The sequence below is a fragment of the Podarcis vaucheri genome (assembly GCF_965113315.1).
Source record: "Podarcis vaucheri genome assembly, chromosome: 5".
NCBI lineage: Eukaryota > Metazoa > Chordata > Lepidosauria > Squamata > Lacertidae > Podarcis > Podarcis vaucheri.
In genome coordinates, this window is record NC_138763.1 from 101,304,431 (window position 1) to 101,331,450 (window position 27,020).

Below are 27,020 nucleotides of genomic sequence, written 5' to 3' on the forward strand. Positions count from 1 at the left end.
TCTCAACATCCATGGTAGATGGCCACCCCACCCCTGCTTAAAAACATCCATGAAAGGAGAGTCCACCACCTTCCGAGGGAGTCTGTTCCACTGTCAAAGAGCTCTTCAGAAAGTTCTTTCAGATGTTTAGTCTGAACCTCTGTTCTTGTAACTTGAAGCCACTGGTTTGGGTCCTACCATCTGGAGGAGGAGAAAACAATGGGTCGAGCTTTGAAAACCGTTCCTGCAACTATTTAGCATGGGTCAGTTTAAACCTGGGAAGCCTCGACCTGAGTTAAGTGGTTAGCACAGGGATGGTGCCTTCCAGATACTGTGCTCCTATCAGCCCCATCGAGCATGGCTAAAGGTTAGGGGTGATGGGCATTGGAGTCCAACATCATCTAGAGAGCATCACTTAAGCTATCCCCACAGCACATTGCAGCGCCGCGTCTGCATCTCTAAAGCAGTTTTGCAATTGCTTAAAGATTTCACATGTTTTGAAAAATAAAGTGCTGGGTTAACATATGCATAGAAATGTACTTGCCTGGCTCTGTTTAATTTTGAAAAGAGGCAGAATCCACCTGAAGCACCTGGGAAATAACAAAACTGACAGCCACACTAGTATCTCATTTGCTGGTTTATATGGATGTAAAGGAGATCAGCAAGATATTGTAGTCCCACTGTTAAGGCAGGCTCCCTGATTGGTGACTGGGACAGGGCCTTCTCTGTAATAGCGCCTTGACTTATTTTCAGCCCTGTCCAAAACCAAACCTTTTAGGGGAACTGATTTGTTGTTGTTCAGCATTCCTTTATTCAGCATTTGTTTTATCTCAATATATTCATGCCTGAACACTTGCCTAGTGTAATGGGTCTGCACTTTGCCTATTCTGTATTTTGAGCATTTCTTCCAAAGTATATCTGACTCCTTTTGTAGGCATACTTTGATAGCTGGAGGACAGGACTGTAACTTTCTTCAGTCTCATGTTAGCCAAAATCATGTGTGCATTGCTGGGACAAATAGTACTTCTACTTATCATTATGCATATACCAAACAGTAATTTTTGACTATTTATCTCAAAGTGCAACAAACAGAAAATACAGCGCTTTCAGTAAAGAGAGAGAGAGAGAGAGAGAAGTACTTTCACAGTAAATTTGTGTTCAGCATATTTAAGATTTTATTATTTTTAAAATAGTGTGCTATACAGAAAAATACTCCAGACTTATTTTTCACCACTTGTGGCAAATCTACTGTTCATGAACAATTATGCTGGAATATTATGATGGCAGCGATCCAATACTGAACCTTATACAATTGAACTTCATATGTTAATAAATATATTGATCTCCAAAAGCAAATGTAATACCAGGAGCACTTACAGCATTTTAATTGCCAAAAAGTTATTTCAATTACAGTGTAGTTCCCTAAAATAGCATTTCTACTTATCGGATAAGATTTAGATTTTCTATAAAGCAACTTGTTCCAACATGTTCACAATCCAGCTATTTGATCTCCGACAAATGTATACAATTTCACACTTTTACAGTTGATTTGCAATTTCAAACAAGTAGATTTTACAGTGTTCTGCTACAATAATCCACAGTGGGGCTACTGCGAGTTTATATTTGGAGCCACGATTCTACCTACAAATATTAATATTAGGATGTAACTACTATGTTCATCTTATTTGAGAATCAAAGTCACATAATACTTAGGCCTCACTCCAGTGTACTGTGGATGCAGGGCCCACAGAAGGATCCCAGGAATGCATTGCGAAAGACTGGTCTTCTCCCGCCCCGCCCCGCCCCCCCCCCTCGGCCTTTACAAGGAGTGGGAATCTTGTGCGTACCTTGCAACTCCCCATGCAGCCCTCACTCCTCCACCTCCATCAAGGAAAGGGAGATTGGGGTGGACAGGGACGTATTATGTGTGCATGCAGGTCTCTTCCTCCTGAAATCACTCCATATGGAAGAGGGTCAAAACTGGGCTCCTATATCCTTAGGACAATCCCTCCCAGCTACAACATCCACAGTGGACTGGGTTGAGCAGCTGATCTACTTTATGTTTAAATGAGTAAGCACTGTCAAAGCACAATTTAAATATGTTATAATTTAAATGGCTTGCTCTAGAGCTGCAACGTCCCACTGACATGGATAGCAAACTCACATTTACTAGTGCGGGACTCCACCTTAAATCTAATGCATAGACAATAGGCTGGCTAATCAGGATATGCTCTTTAAACATTTGAATATCAAATTATATATACACATATGCACAACTTAAAGAGCATCTCAATAAAAAAAGCATTAATCTATTTTACAGTCTTTTGCTTGAAAAAATAATCTCCGTAGACGTTTCCAAATTGCACAAAATCATTAACATCTTGCAAAATGTAAATTTCTCAGCAAGAATATGATGGAAATAGTTTTAAATATTATACTTTTAGAAATCCACTTGGAAGTCGTAATTTGGAAAATTCATGCTTCTGGTGCCAAAATGCATCAATGGCATTCCAGAAACCCAAACTAACATTTGCAGACAGTATGCTACAATGTTATGTAACAGACCCAATTTGGCATTTTACACCATTAAGGCATGGAAAAGTTAACAGTACAATGTAAACTGAGGAATAATCAAATTCATAACTTAAGTAGTAGTAGATGAATCAGGCATGAAAATATGGCAGGCTACATATTCTTTAAATTAAAAAAATGCATCTTTCAAATATTGCTAAGAACAGATAAAAAATTGCAATTAAAAAAATAAGTTGCAATTTATTGCAAATTATTATAGGTCACTTAAAAGAAGTGATTTAAACAAGAATCAATGCAAGCCACCACCCAGAAAAATGGGGTTGAGGCAGCAGCAAATTTGAAAATATACATAAGGCATGATAAAACAGTAAATTGGCAATAAGTTCTAAGAATATCATTTTCTTGCCAACTAAATTTCCACTCTGGCCTGGTTATTTTGTGCTGTGCATAAGCTGCCAACCTTTCCCAGTTTCAGTCTGAATTGTTATCTTGTCCCCTGGGAACACATATTTCAACCCATCATTCATTTGAATTACAGGAAATATATACAATTTCAACACATTTCAGTTCTCTTCATGGCGGGCCACCAACTTCATACTGACTGACAATTACTACAGCACTTCTATACAACTCTTTGTCACTGGATTGCCTCAACATAGTTTGCGGGGTAGAGTCCAACTTGTCCGTTGTCCAAGCGGCCTTTGCACCAGCCCTGTTCATCTTCATCTTCTATTTTAGTTAGCTCTTCCCCTGTGAGGAAAGAAAGTAATTTCAGAACCCCAAAAATAGCTACTCCCCTGGAGTGTTTGAGGAAAATGGGTCTTCCCATTGCAGTTACAGTACTGCCTCTTCGCCCCAATAAGCATCAGAGCACTAGAAATCTGGGTTTGATTACATTGATCCTCCCATCCCTTCAAAAAGAGTAATAATCAAAGCATCCATTGAAGCACCATGTTAACTGGATAAAAAACACCAGGTATCATCATTTATTATTATTATTGATTGATTTTATAAACTGCCTTATACCTGCTGGTCTCAGGGAATCAGGGATATCAGGGAAATTAGTTGCTATCAGTTCTGAGTGCAGGGCCAGCTAGACAGACACAGCTGTGTAATGTCAATGTGTGTATAAGACAGTGGTCTGGGGGGGTGTTGATTTTTTTAGGCAAATATTTTTAGGGAAATGTTTCTGGACAGGCCTGGGATAAGAAGGTTGCAGAGCAGGTTTAAATCCCCTACAAAAAAAGGAGCTCTCCAAACTGGGTGAATGGGCAGTATAATAGCAAATGTAATTAAAAGTAAACAAGTAGAAAGTGATGCCCATTGGGGCAAAAAATCCTAATATCACATATACACCCATGGGGTACGAAGTGGCAGTGACTGACCAGGATCAGGAAGCGCTATTCAGATTTTGGTCCTGGGGCCGCAGCTGTAAAAAGGTGAATACCATGGAACGGGATTGAAAACAAAACTGGCAATATCATAATGCCGTTATACAGCAAATGCACTTTGACTACTGGCATTTAATCTGATAAAGGATACTGTAGAAGTGAAAAGGGTTCAGAAATGGGCAACCAAAATGATCCCTTGTGAGGAAAGCTTAAAACATTTGGGAGCTTTGTGTTAGGGAAAGGACAAGTAATGAAGGACATGATAGAGGCACAGTGGTACCTCGGGTTAATAACTTAATTCGGTCCGGAGGTCCGTTCTTAACCTGAACCTGTTCTTAACCTGAGACACCACTTTAGCTAATGGGGCCTCCCGCTCCACCGCCCGATTTCTGTTCTCATCCTGAAGCAAAGTTCTTAATCTGAGGTACTCTTTCTGGGCTAGCAGGGTCTGTAACCTGAAGCGTCTGTAACCCGAGGTACCACTGTATATCAGATTACCATATTTTTCGCCCTATACGACACACCGACCCATAGGACGCACCTAGTTTTTTGGAGGGGAAATCAAGGGGGGGAATTTATTCCCCCCCCCAGGTTTGCGCAGCCATCCCCAAGCTAGAAGAGGGAGACACGGAGCGCTCCGTCTCCCTCTTCTGCCTTCAGGGACAGCCTCCCAAGCCTCTGTGGGGCAGCGGCTTGCCCCGCTATCCCCCAAGCTTGTGGGGCTGGCGATGGGGAGAAGCAAGCTTGCTTCTCCCCCCCCCCCGCCAGCCTTCACATCAGGTCAGGGAATAGTGGAGTGGCAGCGCTCCGCCTCCCCGCTATCCCCTGAGCTTGTGGGGCTGGCGATGGGGAGAAGCAAGCTTGCTCCTCGCCCCCCCCCCGCCAGCCTCCAGACCAGGTCCAGGAATGGTGGGGTGGCGGCGCTGCAGCTCCCCGCTGTCCCCCGAGCTTGTGGGCTGCAGGCTGCTGCCCGCAAGCCTTGCGAGCCCGCGGGACCTCCCGCTGGGCTTGCAAGGCTTGCGGATAGCTTCCTGAAGCCTGGAGAGTGAGAGGGGTCGGTGTGCACCGACCCCTCTCGCTCTCCAGGCTTCAGCGAAAGCCTGCATTCACCCCATAGGACGCACACACATTTCCCCTTCATTTTTGGAGGGGGAAAATTGCGTCCTATAGGGCGAAAAATATGGTATGTATGGGGTGGAGAAAGTTTTCTTTCTCTTTCTTATACTACTAGAACTTGCGGTCATTCCATGAAGCAGAAGGGTGGGAGATTCAAAATGGACTATTTCTTCTCACCACAAAAACTAGGGAATTTGGTTCCACAAATTGTAGTGCTGTCCACAAACTTGAAGAAGAAGAAGAGTTTGGATTTGATATCCCGCCTTTCACTCCCTTTAAGGAGTCTCAAAGCGGCTAACGTTCTCCTTTCCCTTCCTCCCCCACAACAAACACTCTGTGAGGTGAGTGGGGCTGAGAGACTTCAGAGAACTGTGACTGGCCCAAGGTCACCCAGCAGCTGCAGGTGGAGGAGCGGAGACTCGAACCCGGTTCTCCAGATTACGAGACTACCGCTCTTAACCACTACACCACACTGGCTCTCGTAACTTGGATGGGTTTAAGCTGGCGATCAGCCCAATTCATGAGGGTAAAGGATACCAAGGCTAACATTGTCCCTTCCCTGTCAGAGGCAATATTCCAAGTGGTGAGGGAGGCTGCCGGCCAGTCCTGCTTGCAGGCTTTCCTTAGGTTGGCCACTGTGAGAACAGAATGCTGGACTGGATGGGTCCTTGGTGTGATCCTGCAGCCAGGCTCTTATGGTCTTAGAGATGCTCGTGGTTGGCATTGACTCTTACGTACCTTTGCCATTTGCTATTCTGTTTCAGGCAGCAAAATGTTTTGGGCCAACCCTGCCTTGCATCTTTTTAGGGCAGTGGAAAAAAGTAAAGGGTATTTACCAGTCTTGAAACTGAGTTCATCGAGCTCTTGACCTTCATAGTCATACAATGCCCGTACTCTAACTTCCATCGTAGGGGATGTATCCTCATCAAATGGATTTGTTTCTGCTGGAGCATCATTGGATGAAAAAGGATTGTTGGTCTCCTCGTCGGACCAGTCCGCAGAGTAACTTTGGTTTTTCTCCGAGCTGCTAACACTAAACACACGGAAAAATTATGTTAGCTTCCCTGATACAAGTAGCCTGGCAGGAGGTGGGGTATCAATTCCAGATATCCCACCCCCTGCCAAGCTACTTCTGGGCCCCTGCTTAGCAATGCTGTGCTTTGCCCCTTTTCACATCACAGTGCCCTTAGAGACAAGAAGAGTGAACATAGAGGTTATGGACCACCAAGAGAAACATCAAGGCCAACATGTTCATTTGAGGAAAAAACATGAAATGGTGAGAAAGGGGAGGGGGGAACACCTAGTGAGCACAGCCAGTAGCAAAGATCCAGCAGTAGTTTCAAAGCACATGACCACAGTTAATATTTGTGGAACCAGTGAAGGAAAACCAACCAGAAAACAAAACAGTGACAGAGCATTGGGAGGTTAGTCGGTCGGGTTTGCGACAAAATAACCGTTCAACAAGGACTTCATGCATTGTGCAACATAAGGCTTTTGTAGAAACCCGGAGTTGGAAACCCTGGATAGGAAAAGTGTAAGTATAAAAAACAGTTTGAAAACCGTCTTTCACCAACTTTTTGATTTTATTGTCCTCCTTTTCACTGACAGTACTTCCAGTATCCTCTTCATCTTCAAAGGGATTGTAACTTGACTGAACTGACTGCACTGTGTCACCCGGAACACTAACACTGCTATTTGGGAGAAAAAAATCATGAAGGTGACCCTGCCATTTCACGGAGTCAATATACATGCAATTAAGAACAGAGCCATGCACATCCTTCTCTTTGGATGGCTTATCTTCCCAACACTTACTTAAAACGAAAACACGTCTCCCCTTCTGCCAAAGCCATTTCCATTTTATTTCGCTACAGAGACACTTCAGATTCAGTGTCACAAGTGTCTGACCTGCCACTATAGAAGCCAGCCAAGGATCCCAGTTTCAAGCTGGTTTCTGAGCATATAATGCTTAGCAATAAGAATGGATACATTGATTCTGATTTACATCAAATCGTAGTTAGCGCTAGCCAGGGAAGTATGGAGTGCACAACGTGGGCCGTGCACTCCAAATCAGTCTTGATAGCAAGGACTCTAAAAAGTACAGCAATTAATACCATTTTACAGGTTACAATGCATGTTTACATTCTGAAGTCACTTACCAATCAGACAAGCCCATCTTGTGGAAAACGAGAAAAAACTAACATTAAAACCAAAAGATGAACAAATAAAACAAACTATCAAAACGTTATACACACAATTTTCTGTTGGTGAATCAGGAAGTAGAATGGAAAATAAAACTTATGGATGTCCCGACTTCCTGTCGGCTGCAGGGGCCATTTCGGACGTGGATTTAGCCTCTTGGGGGAAATCCGAGCCTAGCAGAAGATTGGAGTTTCACAAGGGCACTGTGAGCTCCGGTAAAAAACCCAAAAGGGAGTTTTGGGTGATGGGGACCCAGCAGCACCCCTGGCGTATCTCCCCAAAGGCAGACGGACCGGTAAAAATGTTTGGAAACCCGAGGGGATGGAGGCGTGGGTGCAAGGGGGTCTACTTGCTACTTCTGCTGAGTGAAGCCTCTAGTTCAGATGGCAAAGGCAGCTGATTTCCCGACATTAAAAGATAATCCGAAGGCAAGTGGAGAAAATTTGGACTTATTTGGCAAAAGAAGGAATTCGGAGAGCTTTGAGACGCAAACAGGGAGTCCGTCTCACTGCTGACGAGAAAATGGTGCAGTAAGTTTTCTACTACAAAATTGAAAGTATATCAGTTCTTTAGCTACAAACGGAGACAAGTGGCTATAATAGCTAACCCCCGTCAGCCCTTTGGGGAAGGGGGGAAATAGCTATATAAAGACACTCAGAAGCATTGGACGTGCAATATTTGTTGCTTGATCCTGACGCACTGGGAGATGCGGCTTTAAATCTGAGGGAACTGAGATCTGCTGGTGTTCTCCGATATCATTACTGATGATTAGGTCATTGAAGAGACCGAAGAGGGGGGTTCTTTAATAATTTTGGATCCTGAGGACTATTTTTTTATTGGTGGTTGTGACTTTAAGAATTGGATTAGGCTGAATGGGCAGTTGAAGAGAACAGACAGGAGGAATTCAAAACAGGAAGAGCCCAGAATAGACATTACAGAGATACTGGCAGATATTCGGAAAGATATAAAAGATACTGAAAAAAATCTTGGATAGTAAATTTGATAAAATGGATGGAAAAATTGATAAATCAGTGGCAGAATTAAAAGGCCAATTGGGAGAGGTAAGGATAAAGACCCAAGCCCTGGAGGAGACGGTGAAGAAAACAGTGATCCCTCTTGTTGTTCTGGCTTCTGAGATTCAGAATATTTTTTTCTTGTTTCCCTCCTCCAAAAACTAGGTGCGTCTTATGGTCTGGTGCGTCTTGTAGAGCGAAAAATACGGTGATTTGTATGCAGGAAACACATGTGGCAAAAAAACATGAAATAATTCTTTAAAATAAAAGACTAGGGAAGGAATATATTTCAGCAGATGACAGTAAAAAAAGAGGGGTGGCCTTATATATAAAGGAAAAATATGAATCTCGTCAGATTTTTAAGGATGATAACGGAAGGATAATAGCAGTGGAAATGGTAGCACAATGGGAAAATTTAATTATGGTGGGAATCTATGCACCGAATGACAAAAAAGTGAACTTTTACAAAGAACTAGAGAAGCAGTTTGATTTTATGGACCAAAAAATAATAATAATGGGAGACTTTAATGGGGTAGTTTCCCTAGGGATGGATAGAACGGAAAGGGAAAAGGTAACGAATCAAGGGAAACTGCCCAAAACATTTTTCACTTTGGTGGAAAATAATGATTTAATAGACACATGGAGATTAAAACACCCACTTGAGAAACAATTTAGTTACTTCTCAGAACCAAATTAAAGTGCTGGTCAGATTGATTATATATGGGCTTCCAGAGATTTGGCAACGAGAATAATAAAATCTGAAATTCTTCCGAAAACTATGTCAGATTACAATGAAAAAACACTGGAGTTGAAAGTTAAGGAGGAGACTTCATTTAGGTGGAGATTGAACGAGGGGTTGCTAGATAACCAGATAATATTGGAAAAAGCACAAAAGACACTGAAAGATTATTCTGAGTTTAATTTAAATAAAGGAGTGGACATTAATGTGGTATGGGATGCCTCAAAGGCTGTAATAAGAGGATTTTGGATACAGCAGAACACAATTCAAAAGAGAATGAGAGAGAAGAAAAAAGAAGAGTTGTTAAAACAGATAATATGTAATGAAAAGAAATTAGCAACTAATCGAAAAGATAGCCAAGCTAAACAAAAGCATAAAAATGTTGCAGACACAATTCTCAATATTGATAAACCAAGAGATCGAATGGAAAGTTAAATTTTAAAACCAGAGAAGCTTTGAGTTCGCAAATAAACCAGGAAAATTGTTAGCCTGGCAACTAAAGAAGAGACAAAAGCAGAATACGATAACAAAACTAATAGTGGAAGGGGAAACAATAGAAAATCCAGGAGAAATAAGGAAGAATTTTCAAAGATTCTATAAACAATTATATAAAAAAGAAAAAGATGAGGGGAAAATAGAAGAATTTCTGGAAAAGAACAGGTTGCGGAAAATTCCCAATGACAAAAAGAACCAACTCAATTTCATTATTACTGTGGATGAAATAAAAGTAGCAATAAAACAAGCAATAATAGGAAAGGCACCAGGACCCGATGGCTTGACAGCCAAATACTATAAGAAATGCGTGGAACAACTGTCAGTTCCGTTAATGGAGGTAATGAATAACATTTTAATGGGGAACAAAATTCCAGAGACTTGGAAAGAAGCCCATATTACGCTAGTTCCTAAACAAGACACGGACTTAAGGCAGGTGAAAAATTATAAGCCAATCTCACTCCTAAATAATGATTACAAATTATTCGTCAGTATATTGGCAAATAGACTTAAAGATGTATTGGGAGAGGAGATTGGAAAGAACCAAACTGGATTTCTATCTGGTAGACAGATGAAGGACAATGTTAGAAATATAATTGATATAACGAAATATCTGGACTCCAGGAGAGACAAACAAGACGCCCTAATGTTTCTGGACGCTGAAAAAGCATTTGATAATGTGTCTTGGCATTTTATGAAAAGAAATTTAGAATTTATGGATATCGGTGAAAAAATTTTAAATGGTATTCAGGCTATTTATTCGGAACAATATGCTAAATTGATAATTAATAATAACCTTACAGACAAAATTGAGAAAACAAAGGGAACCAGACAGGGGTGCCCGCTATCGCCATTGTTATTTATAACAATACTAGAGGTCCTGTTGAAGAAAATAGAAGCAACAAAAGAAATAAAAGGGATTGGTATAGCCTCAAAAGAATTTAAGTATAAGGCCTTTGCCGATGACATTGCTTTGACTTTAGAACAACCTATGTCCAGTGCAATAGAAGCTTTGAAAAAGATTGAAGAGTATGGGCAATTAGCAGGCTTTAAGCTCAACAAAAATAAGACAAAAATATTAACTAAAAATTTGAACAGTAAAGAAATAGGAGAACTACAACAAAAGACAGGTATGTCGATAGAAAAAAAGTTAAAATACCTAGGAGTCTGGCTCACATCTAAGAGCATAAAGCTCTTTAAAGACAACTATGAAAAGGTGTGGAATGAAGTGAAGAGATATCTGGAGATATAGACTAGAATGAAATTATCAACGATGGGAAGAATCTCAGCTATCAAAATGAACGTGTTACCGAGACTGTTGTTTTTATTTCAGACAATTCCGGTTATCAGTGGAACAAAACAATTCAACGTATGGCAAAGAAGATTGTCCAAATTTATCTGGCAGGGGGAAAAGCCAAGAATTAAGTATAAAATATTGACAGGTGCAAAAGAAAGAGGCGGTTTTTCCCTGCCAGATCTAAAAATTTACTACAAGGCGGCGTGTTTTTGTTGGCTGAGGGAATGGATAACCTTAGATAATTCAGATATATTGGATTTGGAGGGATTTGACAACATTCGGGTGGCACGCCTACCTGTGGTATGATAAAGTCAGAATGCACAGAGGGTTTTTGAATCATACTATTAGAAAATCATTGTATGAGGTGTGGAGCAGACATAAAACATTATTGGAACGCAAAACTCCAGGGTGGCACTCTGGGCCCTTTTACCTTGCCCTTTCCCCATTTCACATCCCTCACCACCAGCTCAGCTCTGAGCCTCCTTGAGAGCTTTTACTTGGCTGGAGTGTGCCCTTGAAATGTGCTAAACCCTCTGGGTGGAGGGCTTTGTCTGCAGAAACCTGATGTGTAACTGCAACATAGCCTAGAGTCCCACAGGCCCACCCCCACCCCATGAAGACTGCTTATGAAGAAACACAACCCTTGAGCTAAAAAAAAAAAAAAAAAAAGATTCACTACTCCTTATCTATTACCTCAGCTGGTCAAACTTTAACTGCAAAAATCCCAGAACAACAAATCCCAGAAACAGATGCTACCTTTCAAAGCTGTACTAAAAGTTCTTTAAAGCTTGTGTTATTCCGCAGCTATACCTAGTTCTAAGCAATTTCACAAGTGAATGACCAACGCCAAATTTCTCATAAAAGGTCTTCTGTATTAAGGAGACTATAGAAGGGGTGGGGAGCTTGTTTCAACACCAGTGTTCAACTTCTTCGTGGACTACCTTCCAGGACCCACAGGCAATAGGTTACATTCCAGCCATACCAGAGTAAAGGTTTCCACATTCACCAGTCACACTTCTCTGAAGTCTCTCAGCCCCACTCACCTCACAGAGTGTTTGTTGTGGGGGAGGAAGGGAAAGGAGAATGTTAGCCGCTTTGAGACTCCTTAAAGGGAGTGAAAGGCGGGATATCAAATCCAAACTCTTCTTCTTCTTCTTCTTCTTCTTGTCCATCCAGGCAAGCAAGAGGCATTAATGGCCTTCAATGACACATGTCAGGCAGGCCAGAACATCCAAGCTGGGCACAAAGCACAGCTAGTAAGGGATGTGGCCAGGGGAGCAGCCTGAGGGCCAGAGGAGCCCCAGGCCTGAGGTTATCTATCCCTGGATTACAGCTTTGTAAACTATATGCATTAAGATACTAGGATCTCCAATTAAACAGACCTGTAGTTAGGAAGCGTAGAAGGAGGACCCAGCTTTTGAGCATGGGAATGTATTTTGTCAGGGCGTACAACTTCCTGCTAGCTACTGCTCTGACTCAAGATAAAACTTACCTCCATCTGTTTTCAACAAGGCCAAATGTTGAATCGATTTGTTGCAAGTCTGTTCTTTTCCACAGATTATTACTTATTTGCCTTATTCTGGAATCTAATCAAAAATTTTAAGACTCCGCTGTTTAGTTTGGTTGACAAACTGACTGCCAAAACAAGTCCTATTTATTTACTTAGATTTTAAATGAATGTATGCCTAACTTCTCTACAGTTCTGATGGGACATTATTTCCAGCCTAACTTTGGCAAGAGACTGAGAGTAGAGTTCTGGCTCTCCTACCCACGTTTCAAACAAACCAGAAAAAGCATGTTTTCCATGTGGTGACTTCCCGGCTCTGGGAAGTTAGAGATGTTTTCAAGATATCAACCTTCCAGGGTCAGTAAAAATCCCATATTCAATCTACTGCAACAGCTCCCAGTTCAGTCAGTCATTCACTTCTTCACATAGTAAAGGAGCAGGAGACAGGCCCAGGAATAAACATGTCAGCTCAAGCCCACTCCCAATCGCTCCTTATGGGGAAATAGGTCTGGATAGAGCCTAATTTTCCAAAATGACGTATTTGCAGTATAACCCAAAATACAACCATTTTATACTTAGCAATTAGTGCTAAAAGATAATGGACTCATGATCATGTACCTGCTGTTTTTGTTGTGCTGTGGAACTGGTTCTGTCTGGCTAATACCCGTCAGAGTTACCCCATCTGCAGCTTTCTTCTTCTCTCTTCTACTAAGAGTGCGATTCAGATCAGCTGACCAGTCCTAGAAAATGTAAGTGAGAAAAGGCATTTTGTATCAGCTTATTTCCAGAGACCAACCCCCATTCTTGGGTCAAAGGGGCAATGCCCTTTGTGTGTCTTAACCCTGATTCTAGTCTTAAGTCATTAATATCTTTATCATAGCTAATAATAACTGAGGGGGTTATTGCTTTTGCTTGTTATTATGGTATGTATTTTTGAGTTTTTCTATTGTAAACCACCCTGTGAGCTTTGGATGAAGGGTGGTATAAAAAGAACAACAACAAAAAAACCCTGTCAACCTTAGCCTGGAGATATTCATTGTCAGGGAACATAAACTGGCAAAATCTAGGAAACAAGGACAAAATGCCTTTGCCCGATGTTCCCGCTGACACAAGCATTACAATGTCCCACTCCATACTGTGGCTTGGGAATCCCTGGAATTGCTAAAACTTAATATTCAGTTCAGTCAAGGCAACACTGTATTGCTGCCCAATTGGCTATGGAGAGTAAAGTTTAAGAGTCCTTACAATAGCACTGTAGCATAATAAACCACCTTAAGGAAATCCTTCTGTTAAGGTTCACCTCGAAATGGTCATTTCAGGACTACCGTATTTTTCGCTCTATAGGACGCACTTTTTCCCCTCCAAAAATGAAGGGGAAATGTGTGTGCGTCCTATGGAGCGAATGCAGGATCCTCGGCTTCGCCGCGAGGCGCCTGACCTGGAAGCCGGAGGAGGAACAGAAGGGACTTCCTTCTGTTCCTTCTCCCGCTTCGCTGAAGGGCGCCGCGCCTTCTCCCTCTCTGCGCAGCACCTCTCCTGTGAAGGAGAGGCGCTGCGCAGAGAGAGAGAAGGCACAGCTCCCCTTCAGCGACGTGCCTGTCATGCGAAGCCCGAGGAGGAACAGAAGGGTCTCCTTCTGTTCCTTCTCCCACTTCGCAGTGACGCGCCTTTCCAGCGAAGCCCGAGGAGGAACAGAAAGGTCTCCTCCTGTTCCTTCTCCAGCTTCGCTGAAGGGCACTGCGCCTTCTCCCTCTCTGCGCAGAGAGAGAAGGCGCAGCGCCCCTTCAGCGACGCGCCTGTCCTGGCTTCTGCTTTAGCCCTGCGCAGCCTCTTTGGGCAGGGGGAGCCTTCATCCCGCTGCCCTGAAGAGGCTTGGCGCGGTTATCCCAGAAGCCAGAACAGCCACACGGTATCCCGGAAGCCAGATCCCTCTTGCTGTTCTGGCTTCTGGGGTTCAGAATAAGTTTTTCTTGTTTTCCGCCTCCCAAAACTAGGTGCGCCCTATGGTCCGGTGCGCCCTATGGAGCGAAAAATACGGTACTTCACTCTTTGGAGAGCCCTTGTTTCCTAAACTATAACTGATGTTAAATGCCTGAAATCAGATGAATCCAGGGCTACCTCTGCTCAAACAGCTTTTCAAATTCCAGCCCATTTTGGTACCTCTAAGCAATTTCAGAGGGTTTGGCTGGGATGAATATAGTCTGACTTGACTTCCAGCTTTGGGTGGATTTTCTGCATCCCTACACTCAGTAAAGTCTCACTGTGGTCAAGGAAAGTCTTCCCTTTCAGCCTCTTGGATCTTATCCTGACACTAGCAATTCTCTGTTTCAGATAGAGCAGAAGGAAGCAAAGATCTAACCCACTGTTTTCTGATCATCGGTGTGTCTGTGCAGCACTTTGCAATGGTAAACCCCGCTCAAAAGGGCTTGCAGCTTTCCAGCTTCTACCGCTGCGCGTCCCTCTTTCCTCACACTAAATGCCAAAGCTCCACTCTGCAGCCTTCTCTGAACCAGTGCTGCCTTATTCTTCATCCCTCTCCACACCTCCCAACTCTGAGACACTTTTTCTGGGTGCCAAGGCAGAAAGGCAGTATATAATTAAATATGAGCTAACCTAGCTTTTTGTTTTACTTTCTCAACAAAAACTCTAGCTTCTGGAAAAACTTTGATCTCACAGCTGTTGCTTCCTCCAAACTACCTTAATTCAAATTATTTATTAAATCCTTGGATGAAATTAAAATTCCTTAACTGAAAATTGTATCTAAGTAGCAAGGAAAATTACGTACACAGGAAGTAACCATTCACAAAAAAGCTGAAAATTGTACAAATAGCTCGTGTCATTTGACATGTTTTCATGACCATTTAGGCAGTCTGAGTTATAAAATTAGCCGTAAGTAAATCTGGAAAAAAAACTTACTTCCTCCTTGTTGCATGAAAAATAAACAAACAATATTTGTTAGGACAGCATTTTATTTTAAGCATTTTAAAGCCTGACATTCATTTTAAAAAAGAAGAAGCTTCCAGCTTAGAGTTTAAAGCAAAAAATTTAAATGCAAACAAATTAGAACAGTAGAACCGATGGGAAAACAAGCTATAACATCACATCTATAACATGTAATTTCCATTTTGGATAGTGCTTCACAATTGCATACCCAACACAGAATACATACAGAACATATATTAGTATAATTTATAGCACAGTTCTCAGAGTGTTTACTCAGAAGTAGGCCTGATTGTATTCAGTGGAGTTTACTCTGGGTAAGTGTGCAAAAGATTGAAGCCTTGAGTTTAAATGCATTTTCCAGCTTTATTCCATCAGGAAGAAGAATACTAGAAATACTGAAGAGTATTTTATCAATCCAGCTGATTTTTAATAATGTTTTAAACATTGGTTTACTTTTGTAATCCGCCCTGGGGCCTTAGGGCAAAGGTGGGTAATAGTTTATAATAGTTTATAATAGTTTCAAAATGCAATTTCTAAAATGCAATTGTGGTTGAGTCCAGGCAAGATAAATCCATAGTTCTCTTGCCAGAAATGTAAATATCTGCAACAACATAACCTTTCTACAACAGTCCTTTTAAAAAATTAGCATAAAGCAATGTTAAATTGCCATTTGCATATTATCTAGCTCACAATAAAAAAACATTACCAAGGCAGCAATAATTTGCTAATATTATCCTGAGAGCACATGGCAGCACTTTGGTTTCTTACGTGCTTTTTTCACGTAGGGTCTTTGGTAAAAAGATCTGGCTTAGCTTACACTGAATGATGTAATGCATTTGTATTGGAAGCCATTTAAAAAGGACGTAGATTTCACACCTCTTTAAAACAAAACAGCAACATGAGGATAATATTTAACTTATTTCATTCCTAGTGTATTCTTCCAAATAGGAGCATGAGCCAAACATGATCAAGATTCCGAAGGAGAAACTCTCAACTGGCTAAGTCACAACCTGAACCATAAAACTGCTGGTTATTTCTGAATACAGAAACGTTACAATGGTGGTTGCCTTTTGCCCACCAGTCCCTCCTATGGTACCTGGCAAATGTCCAGTAATTATTATTTCAAAATTAGTCTGCTATTCTTACTTAGTTCCTCTTTGCACTGGCATAGCCTCTCGTCCACTGAACATGCCTCCTTCATATTTTTTTTTAAGATTTTTATTGAAGTTTCACAAATTATATAATAACAAAACAAAACATTAATACAAACAAACAAACAAAAACACCCAAAAAAAAGTATAATTTCAATCCCTTATTTTCTTGTAACTTACTTCCCCGACTTCCTCGTACCTCCCCTTTCTGTATTCCAATTCCCAAATTTTGAACATGCCTCCTTCAACATACCCACATCTCCCTGGATGACAGCCACCCTCCTCCCATCCATTCCATAGAGAGGAGAGTCACTAAGAGCTTCCCTCTGTGAGTGTGTGGCAGCCGGGGCAGATGGAGGTGCCTTTTCCCCCATTGAGGGGGGCATGGCAGCACCATTTTGCGGTCCCACCAGGAAAAGGCTGCAACAGATCAAGTCCTTACCTCAAACTGGGGCCAGTTCATGGACATGCCTGGACCATGATTAGCTCTAAACCACCTCAGATCTTCAACAGTGTCTGCTGCTTTGATGTTCTGCTCCAATTCACGATAGATGTTTTTATAGCTGTTAAGTAATACACGCTGATTTAGAAGTTGCAATGAGCAAATCAGAAAGGTTTCAGCTATACAATGTTTTGCCTAGGTATTATCCTATAACATCTGCATGAGGTTCGGTACAATACAGACATGTAGTAGATAGGAAAAAGGAGTAATATCTTTTTAATCAGTTCTATAAACAGCTGATGAATATTTTCATACCACTGTTTTAACAAAAATATTAACCTTTTATGTGCAGTTAAACATATTCATCATCAGCTAAAAGAGAGAGAGCTTTGTTGCTTCAACCCACATTAGTCAATCTGGATGGAAAACACAAACCAGATCAACTGTAAAATTTGCACAAACTTTATTGTGAGAGTATTTCCCAAAGGCAAGGTGAATTCTGTTATTAGATCGGCACATCTACTAGGCATTTCACTGCAGCACCAACAGACTTACTATTTGGTATTACTACTTAAATACGAACTAGCAGAGAGAAACATTTCACAAATGTTTAACACACAGGCTGTTTTTTTTTACTAACAAGGGTATTGGGTCAGTGCTTGCACTACTGCACTGCACACTTCAGTGATAAAACTGAGACTAGCAACATACCTGGATCCATTTTAGCCTGATAACTGAGGGGGAGAAAAAAACTAAAAATAAGAAGTTTACTTTATAGTTTAATCAAGTAATGATAAGCAAAAAAAAAAATCTGGTCATGTGTTTTAGCTGTTAAACGTATTTTCTAGAGACGTATAAGCAGCTGATCAATAATATTTGGAAAAAACGCTTTGAAGCTGGGTGTGAGCAAGGGCATCTTTCAGTGACCAATTGTATTTATAAGTATTTAAGAGTTTAATTTCTTTAACTACCTGTCTTTGGAGATAGGGTAGGTTGTATATAACACTATCATACAATTGGTTTTTCCTTCCTGGAAAGATTAGTGCTATGCCTAAGTGTGTTAGAAGCTATATGGAATTATTCTGTTTTGCGGCCAGTACTTCACCACTAAAAATCTTGAAGACAGAAAGACGCTGACAGCAGGAGGAGTTGGATGTTTTTCTAGAGAAAATACCCTCTACCCCAGGCATAGGCAAACTTGGCCCTCCAGATGTTTTGGGACTACAATTCCCATCATCCCTGATCACTGGTCCTGTTATCTAGGGATGATGGGAGTTGTAGTCCCAAAACATCTGGAGGGCCGAGGTTGAGATAGTTTGCCTATGCCTGCTCTACCCTCCCATTATCATAAACTCACTCAAGTTGATCTTTATAACCGTCTAACTGATAATCTATTAAAAGCCTTTAGAACATTGCCCTGCTTAATTTTTTAAATTATTTTAATTACTTTAGTAAAGGTATTTTAATAAAATACTCTGTCTACCTATATCTCCCACACTGGGGATTCACCTTTGGGTTGTATTTGTTTAAAACCGATCTTAATATTCTATAAATAAACAAATTACTGTAACTCATTCTTGGACCTTGTGGTGAAGGGTGGGGTAATAAACAAACAAACAATTCTTTTGGGAATGTTATGAGGATAAAATTTGGGGTAGACCATTATCATAATGTTACAAAGCATATGCATTTAATACTATTTATCATTATTGTATCTATTTCTGTTTTACTATTTATTTATTCCTGAATAAGCCTGTTAGTACTGTTAATGCTCTAAACTAAAATAAATCACATTAATTAATATTTACCATTCTGTTCCCAGCTTGTCAACATCATGTTTTCTTATTGTTACTTTCTACTTAATAAACAAGCAAGCAGTTTCAAAAAGTGCTAACAAAACTGAGGGCGGAAGACCCCTTTTTGGAAGCCCCTTCTCTTTCACAAAGGAGGGATGCACCCATGACGGTACATGCTTCCTAAGACTTTTCTTTTCTTACTGAATCTTCAAATTTATGCAGATTTAACCAAATCAACTAAGATCTCTCTAAGTAAAACACTAAGAGAAAAATCACTGGTAGCTTTTAAAATGAAGCCAGTCACAATCACTAGCTTGTGAAAATCACAAGGTCTTCCTATAACCCTCTTCAGAAGTCAGTAAATTCAACAAAAAAATGTTTAAATACAGGTTATGTCACCCCAATTCTATATTCTTTAAATAGCGAGCTATGCTAGCATAATTTACTGTTAGAAGACAACTTTGGTATGCAATGGCTTTCATCTTACACATTTACCCTGGAACAGTAGACAAGTCAAGATGTTTCTGAACTTCCAACAACACTTCTCGGAAGAAACGGATACGTCTTTCCTCAAACTGCTGACACTGCTCAAAAACCTGCTCCATATTTTCCATATATTGAGGGGTTGCATTGTCCAGGTCTTTCAGAGCCTTTTCATACTTTTCTCTCGTCTTAAAGACAAAACAAACAGACAAATCCAAATCAGATCAGCTAATTGGGGAACTACGTCTGACCGAGCTGGCTATGGCACAGGCAAGACTAACCTTGCTGTACTGGATTGCTCACAGGTGACCCGGAAGAGCTAAGCTAAGGTTAGGTCTACAGGTGGATGCCACTAAGATATCCAGGCTCAAGTCTGGCAACCTGTCTCCTATTAGCACAGTTCTAACTGGGTGTTGACTGCCTCACTTCAGTCTCTGGCTGTGTGATAAAGCATAGTTTATCGTCATGTACTATTATTAATAAAAAAATGAATATCTATAGCCCTTCATCCTGTGGAATAAATTAGCCTCATATAACCAACATGCTTAACTCTAATTCATGCATGGAGGGGTTAAGACCATAGAGGAAGCAGTCGTGCCAGGCTTAGCTAGGAAAGACACCCTCACCTTGGGAGGAAGGACTCCCAAACTCTTTGGTCTTCCACTTTCTATCATCATTCTCTTTCCACCATGTGAACCGACTATCTTTGTGTTTCTATGTCTTTTCTTGCTGCTCTTTGCAGAGTGTTTAAGTAAGCCATGTTTAACATGTGGTCTTTTTCTATGCTAATGGAAGTGGGTAACTTTGGAAGCAACTTAGAAGGGGGAATTTGAAAGGTCTAGCAGACTATCTCTTTCCATGCTTTCCTTTGCTGCACGTTCTCTGCTTTCAAATCTCTGCTGGGGCTCTCTCACCAAAGAATTGTTGGAGCACTCTCAGAGGTGCAATACGTAGTTCATTCACACACACAAAATGCCACTGGCATATCTAGAATGCAGCAGGAAGAGAAGAACACTTCATACAATTGAACAGCAAAGTGAGAGTGAAAGTGGGCACCTGTATGCTCCAAATACCCTAATTTGAACAGAATAAGAATACTAATAATATGAGACAGAAGGTGACAATTTTTTACCCTTGTGCTAGGATCACTTATATTTACTAATCTACCTAGTAGTATTTCCATTTTTCCACCTGGAAGAAATGCTTGTAAAGTCCCGTGTTCAGAGTAACACACAGTTTACCTTAAGGACATCCTGTTTACTCTTATCAACTTTGTCCTGCAGTTTCTTCAGTTGTTCTGGATTGAGGGCTGGGTCAGCTTTGCTATTAGTCTCTCTGGATACGGCCAGCTTTTCTTCCTTGCAGGCTACATGATATGCTTTCTTAGCAGCTTCAACCTAAGTGACACGTTTTAACAATAATTTCATCTTTGTACAGCATCACTATAAGCACCCACCATAGATTAGAAAGTTTGAGGGAGGGGGAATGGTGTTGTAGGACTTAAGGAGGTATCAAAATATCTTCAGATAACCTGATCATTATATTGCTGAAAAGTAGTGAGCAAAACTGAGGCGCCAATAAATACCCTTTCCCACATTACACACGTGAAGAGGTCCTGGTGTAGTTAACACAGCCCTGTTGCTGATCCTGCCCCTGGACACCCAAAAGGGAGTCTATATGTTTGCAGGGAGAAAGCATGTGTGAGCAGCTTCCCGCAGCACTTAAAGAATGGAGAATTGTTTGCTCATACAAGACAAAATGAGACTTCAGTCGCTACTTCCAATCTACAGATACAACAAAAACTTGTAGTCAAGGACTTAAGCACATGTTTGGCTCTCTGTGGCTTTAAGACCAGAGGGAAATGAGCACTGGCCACAATTTTCTTAGAGAGTGAGAAAAATAGCAGTGGAGCCAACTGCTGCAACATCACTCCATTACTGACTTTTGCTCTCACCAGGAGGAAAGAAGAGATTCTTGAGGAAGGCACAGGGCCCTGCTGCATTCTCCAGTCAAGAAACAGCACACTATGGGCAGGAGAAAAGAGGAAAGAAGCAGGAGAACTGGATGCAAGGATGTCCTTCTGCAACATTCAGTTCTTCCTAAAAAGAGATCAACAGTCCAGCCTACTGTGCCTCTCTGCTTCAAGGACCAGAAAGCAAGGACCTGTTGACCATGATCAACGGTGGAGTTGGCTCTCTCAGAAGGTGGCAGACTCGCCGTCACTGGAGGTTTTTAAGCACAGGTTGATGGTCATCTGTCCTGGATGCTTTAGCTGAGATTCTTGCATTGCAGGGGGTTGGACTAGATGACCCTTGGGTCCCTTCCAACACTTTAATTCTATGGTTCTATGTGAAAGCACCCAATGCAGCATGGATACAAGAGCACGGAGAGGTGGAATAGTGGACAAAGGTGCAAGGAACACCCAGTACATAACAATCACTTACCTCTTTTAGCTTTTTGGCCCATGGTTTCTGAGCTTTCCTAAATCCATCTTCAGCTTCTTTGGTTTCCTTAAATCCACCCATTATTTGCTTGTGAAATGCCTCCTTCTGCCAGTTCTTTATCTTTTCGAAGTCTTCATTCATTAGGGCACTTTTTACTTCTATGTGTAGTTCACTCACCTTTTCGGCCTCAGACATAAATGCATGCCAAGCCTTTTCAACGGTGCCATACTGGGGCCCTGATCACAAAGATGGGAAAAAAGCAGCAAATGAAGTCATTTTTCTCACACTATCCTGATTTTTTAAGGGAGGACTATAGCAGGCTTCCTCAACCTCGGCCCTCCAAATGCTTTGAGACTACAATTCCCACCATCCCTGAACACTGGTACTGCTAGCTAGGGATTATGGGAGTTGTAGGCCAAAAACATCTGGAGGGCCGAGGTTGAGGAAGCCTGGACTATAGTGACTACATTCATTTCACAATAAAGCAGTTAATGGTTTACTGTGAACATACAGAGGCCTGACAACACCTAGTGTGTCTATTGTGGTTCCCCAGAATAAGCCAGGGGGTCCTTAACACACCATCTGAGACCATGCAAAGAGGCTGAAAGGCAGGAGGATGGTCAATGCCTTCTAGATCACCCACCAAGATTTCAGTAACGTAGGATAGGTCAGTTCTTTCAATCAGGATCAAACACTATATGACAAATTCTATAACACCAACCTGGCATTAAGCAGCAACACCATAAGACTGGTCAGATAAACTTAAATATTCTTTAATTATCGATCCCTGAATCAGGGAGCCCTTTGGTCCAAGGATAGGTATATATTTTTAGGTACCCATTATGACTGAAACTGCATTCACTCTATTTTTTTCTCTTAAACCTTCTTAGAAATCAACTCCAGGACCTATATTTGTGTTTTTCATAACTTGTTGGGTTCTATTATTTCACCTTTTTTAAATAGAGGGCTAATTTAATTAAGGTTAGCTAGACTCAAGTAAATTACCAAATCACTTGTGTTAAAAAAAAATTGGGAAGATTTTGAAATCTGGGCAAACAGCTACTCACTGACATTTTGGAAAAAGGATGGTATCCAGGGTCACTGCACTTTTTTCAGTGCTTCCTACTAACCCGCTAAGATCTTCTAAGTAATTAAGTGGACTTGCACACTGCCATCGACACAGAAAACATAAACACGCAAAATAGACAAAAGTTCCCTTTACCCTTTTCTACAAGTTGTCTCCACCTTTTCGCCCATTCAGTGAGCTGCTGTGCATAGCCCTTTTCTATCCTTGCACGCTCATGAATGCAGTTCATCAGATCACTGCAAAGTCTATGACCATCATCAATGCGTTTCACTGTCCGCTTATAGTTTCCAACCTAAAAAGAGAGACAGAAACATTTATATAAAACACATCTACGGCAACAAATCCAACCTCTTATTTAAAATGGACGCCAATTGTTTTTCTGTTCCTAGAAACGTGACAACCATTCTTAGGTTAATTACAAAAATGAAACTTGTACTGAAAATCAGTTTGTAATGCCAATCACAAGCAATCAAATACTATTAAATGACCATGATTCTGAATGCAGTGAAAGATTCCCTAAATACATTCAGGTATGTACCAAGGAGTCAAGATTTGAGAGAATTCCAATTTTTAGCTATAAGCAATCTTGCTTCACTTGATGTGTTAAAAAAGTAGGCATTTTCTTATCCAAGAAAGCCAGCTTAAAGTACCATAATCACCTTTCCTAATACTATTTTATTTGTTACAGATAGGTAGCCGTGTTGGTCTGCCATAGTCAAAATAAAAAAATTCCTTCCAGTAGCACCTTAAAGACCAACTAAGTTAGTTCTTGGTATGAGCTTTCGTGTGCATGCACACTTCTTCAGATACACTGAAACAGAAGTTGCCAGATCCTTCTATACTTGGTATGAGCTTTCGTGTGCATGCACACAAAAGCTCATACCAAGAACTAACTTAGTTGGTCTTTAAGGTGCTACTGGAAGGAGTTTTTTTATTTTTATTTTATTTGTGTTTCCTATTGAGGACCAAATCCAATTCCCTTACACACCTAGAACTCGTCATACTTACCAGAGTTCTGTTATTTTGTAAAATAATAATAATCATCATCATCATCATCATCTAACAGTTACATTCAGATGAACAATTGAGCTAGCTAGGAATGTTGAAGTGTTGATGGCCTTATTTGTAACCAGCAGCATATTTTTCATATAAGACAAAGCCTAGAGCACAGTCTGTAAGAAAGATCTTAAAAATCAAGGCTGTTCCATAGAGCCAACACTGCCTTTTTAATAATAATAATAATAATAATAATAATAATAATAATAATTTATTTATTTATTTATACCCTGCCCATCTGGCTGAGTTTTCCCAGACACTCTGGGCAGCTCCCAATCAAGTGTTAAGAACAATACAGCATTAAATATTAAAAGCTTCCCTAAACAGGGCTGCTTTCAGATGTCTTTTAAAGATAGGATAGCTGCTTATTTACCAGCTCCACCTGGTACGCAGGCTGAGACCCTACCTGCCTGCTCTATGTGGGGCTACCTTTGAAGGTGACCCGGAAACTACAACTAATCCAGATTGCGGCAGCTAGACTGGTGACTGGGGGCGGCCGCCGAGACCACATAACACAAGTCTTGAAAGACCTACACTGGGTCCCAGTACGTTTCCGAGCACAATTCAAAGTGTTGGTGCTGACCTTTAAAGCCCTAAACGGCCTTGGTCCAGTTTACCTGAAGGAGCGTCTCCACCTCCATCATTCTGCCCGGATACTGAGGTCCAGTGCCGAGGGCCTCCTGGCGGTTCCCTCATTGCGAGAAGCCAAGTTACAGGGAACCAGGCAGAGGGCCTTCTCAGTAGTGGCACCCGCCCTGTGGAACACCCTCCCACCAGATGTCAAAGAGAACAATAAGTACCTGACTTTTAGAAGACATTTGAAGACAGCCCTGTTTAGGGAAGCTTTTAATGTTTGGACTACTGTATTTTAATATTTTGTTGGAAGCCGCCCAGAGTGGCTGGGGAAACCCAGCCAGAGGGGCAGCGTATAAATAATAAATTATTATTATTATTATTATTATTATTATTAGCCTGTCCTGAATAAGGGTTTGTCCGCTGTCCTTTCCTCATGCAAGAGAACAGGCATCACGTCCAAGGGTGTATGGGGTGGGCAGCAGAATAGTGAGGACTGATCTGGGAATGAAAGCACTGCTTGTTTCTAACTGCCAGTCACCTAGGAGCCAAATAGGACTACTCTGGGGAGGGTTATTGCGGCTTCCTAAGAGCCTCCAGGCTGCTGCACCACTTCCCCAGAGTCCACCTAGTCAACCAGTTCATTGCAGCTAGCAGAGGACAAGACTCTGGGGTTATCACAGCTTCATTCTGAGAGATTTGAAAGTCACGGCAACAGCCCCCTTAGGGTTTCTCACCCCATCCAGTTCCTTCCCCACCCACCCGCCATGTAGACCTGCCTCTAAAGTCACAGAAAAGGGTAAGAGCTGCCCTCAGGCACGCTGCTATGGTTCGGCTTAGTGTGTCGTCCAAACCCGGGCTTGTGGCTTAACATAGCACAGCAGCAAAATGATTGTAGGAGCAAAGCTGCCACAATCTCCTGCTCAGGAGCCTGCACATTTGCTAGTTTGCACTAAGACATGGTTTGTTTGACATGGTGTTCCTGGCAAAGAAATTCATACAAATGTTTTTTTCAGTTGGCAACCCTCAAAGGGGCAGGAAAGTGAAGCTTAGACCCTCACTGCTACTAAAAGGTATTCTGAGCCCTTGTAGTTTCTGCATTGGCAGAATCACAGGAGACTCCCTACAGGAGTGAAATTTGAAGTCCTCTTAGCATACAAATACATCTGCCAAATATTCTCACTTACAAATGAAGCTGCCAAACTCAAAACGGACACCATGTCCTTGTTGCGCATTCCCTTCTGGCAATACACTTGCAAGTATTTCCACTTAATACGGAGTACATCATAAGTGACGTTTGCAACTGGCACAGCTTATACGGAACAGTATCACCTGATGCTTTCAGAAGGGGAAACCCTTTAGACCTATTGGTCCATTGTAAACAATCTGCTTTTAGCACTATCCTCATGCACACAACAGTCAAATCCCTAATGCTATTTACTCGGTATCTACTAAATCTTATATTGTATTGCTAAGATTCACTGGTGACCTGTGGCATCTTTATGTAAGCCACACTTAAGTTCAAAGTGCAATGGGAGCTGCCTATAAACCGTGAAGGTGGTTCCTGGATTGAACTTCCACAAACTGCAGTCAGGTTTCATGGGAACTTCACAGGAACTTCACTTGCACGGCCTTGGAGAGTGTGGGGGAGGGGAGGCAGAAGGTAATTACGGTAAATACTGTAGCCAAACTACCGTACGTTTCCATGTGTAACACGCCCCCGTATATAAGATGCCCCCTATTTTGGGGGACTAAATTTAAAGCAGGGGTGTCCAACAGGTCAACCACAATCGACAGGCCGACCCGCAGTTGTTAGAAGTCAGTTGCAGGCTCATTTTTGTCCGCAGGTGGAAAAGGAGCATTCGGCTCCATCCCCTCCCTCTTTCCTTTATCTGCGCACAATTTCAAGAGGGGTAGATCACTGCCAGTTTTTCATTCTGTGAGTAGATCACAGTCCCTGATTTAAAGAAAATGGGGGGAGATGGCAGAGTTGTCGAGCTTTTTTGGGGGGGGGGGAGATTGCCCAAAGCTGTTCTGGGGGGGAGTGCCCAGTTGCTGGACAACTTGTGGGGGTGAATGCCGAAAATCTCTCACTCAACTGAAACGCTAACAATTGCAAGCCACGACAGCCAATCCAAAGCAGCCCTTTACACATCCGCAACTAACTGCAAATAACTCACCCAACTGACAAAGCAGCCCTTGCAGCAGACACCATTCACCCACCCAATCACAAGATCCTGTTCCCGGCTGCAACCAATCGCCCGTCCCCCCTCTGCACTACCCATGTATAAGACCACCCCCCATGTTTAACTTAAATTTTGAGTAAAAAACCCTCATTTTATAACACAAAAAGTACTGTAAATGCAAGCCATAGATAAAAATGCAATCGTGAACACACTTCAGTAACTTTCAAAAAGCTTTTATATTTTTGTAAATGGCTTTTAGGTATTTTACAATCCTGCAGTATATAATTTTTATGTAATAAGTAAATAAAAAGACTTGCCTCTGATATTTAAAGGCTGCATAATTCCTACAATAGCAAAGTTATTGACTAATTCTAGAGGCGAATAGTTGTGCCCACGCAAGCAGAACCTGAGGCTCAATTCAGACAAGCCAGAAAGCAGTAGGATGAGCTTGCAATGCAAATAGCAGGCAATGTATGGTCCAGACCAGTTCATCTGCTTTTGTATTCCATCCTCTCAGCACTTGGGTCATAGCAAATTATTTTCTGGAGGTGTAAATATGGTTTGCCAATCTGGACATCACAGCAAACCACAAAT

The 27,020-nt window shown here is 41.6% G+C and overlaps 1 protein-coding gene across 3 annotated transcripts in view; it reads right to left on the reverse strand.

Moving 5' to 3' along the window:
• Nucleotides 1–1,130: 1,130 nt before the first annotated feature.
• Nucleotides 1,131–27,020, reverse strand: part of PACSIN2 (protein kinase C and casein kinase substrate in neurons 2) — a 29,455-nt gene continuing 3,565 nt past the window's right edge. The window contains exons 2-10 of one of the 3 annotated variants that reach the window (XM_082223185.1): nt 22,747–22,903; nt 21,525–21,760; nt 20,322–20,477; nt 19,093–19,268; nt 16,802–16,922; nt 12,884–13,005; nt 6,593–6,706; nt 5,855–6,051; nt 1,131–3,261 (exon numbers count right to left, since the gene is read on the reverse strand). In XM_082223185.1, the coding sequence (XP_082079311.1) occupies nt 3,149–3,261; nt 5,855–6,051; nt 6,593–6,706; nt 12,884–13,005; nt 16,802–16,922; nt 19,093–19,268; nt 20,322–20,477; nt 21,525–21,760; nt 22,747–22,903 (1,392 nt within the window). In that variant the 3' untranslated portion in view covers nt 1,131–3,148. Of the gene's footprint in view, nt 3,262–5,854; nt 6,052–6,592; nt 6,710–12,883; nt 13,006–16,801; nt 16,923–19,092; nt 19,269–20,321; nt 20,478–21,524; nt 21,761–22,746; nt 22,904–27,020 lie in introns of all 3 variants that reach the window. The other 2 variants (XM_082223184.1, XM_082223186.1) reach the window with 2 other exon arrangements.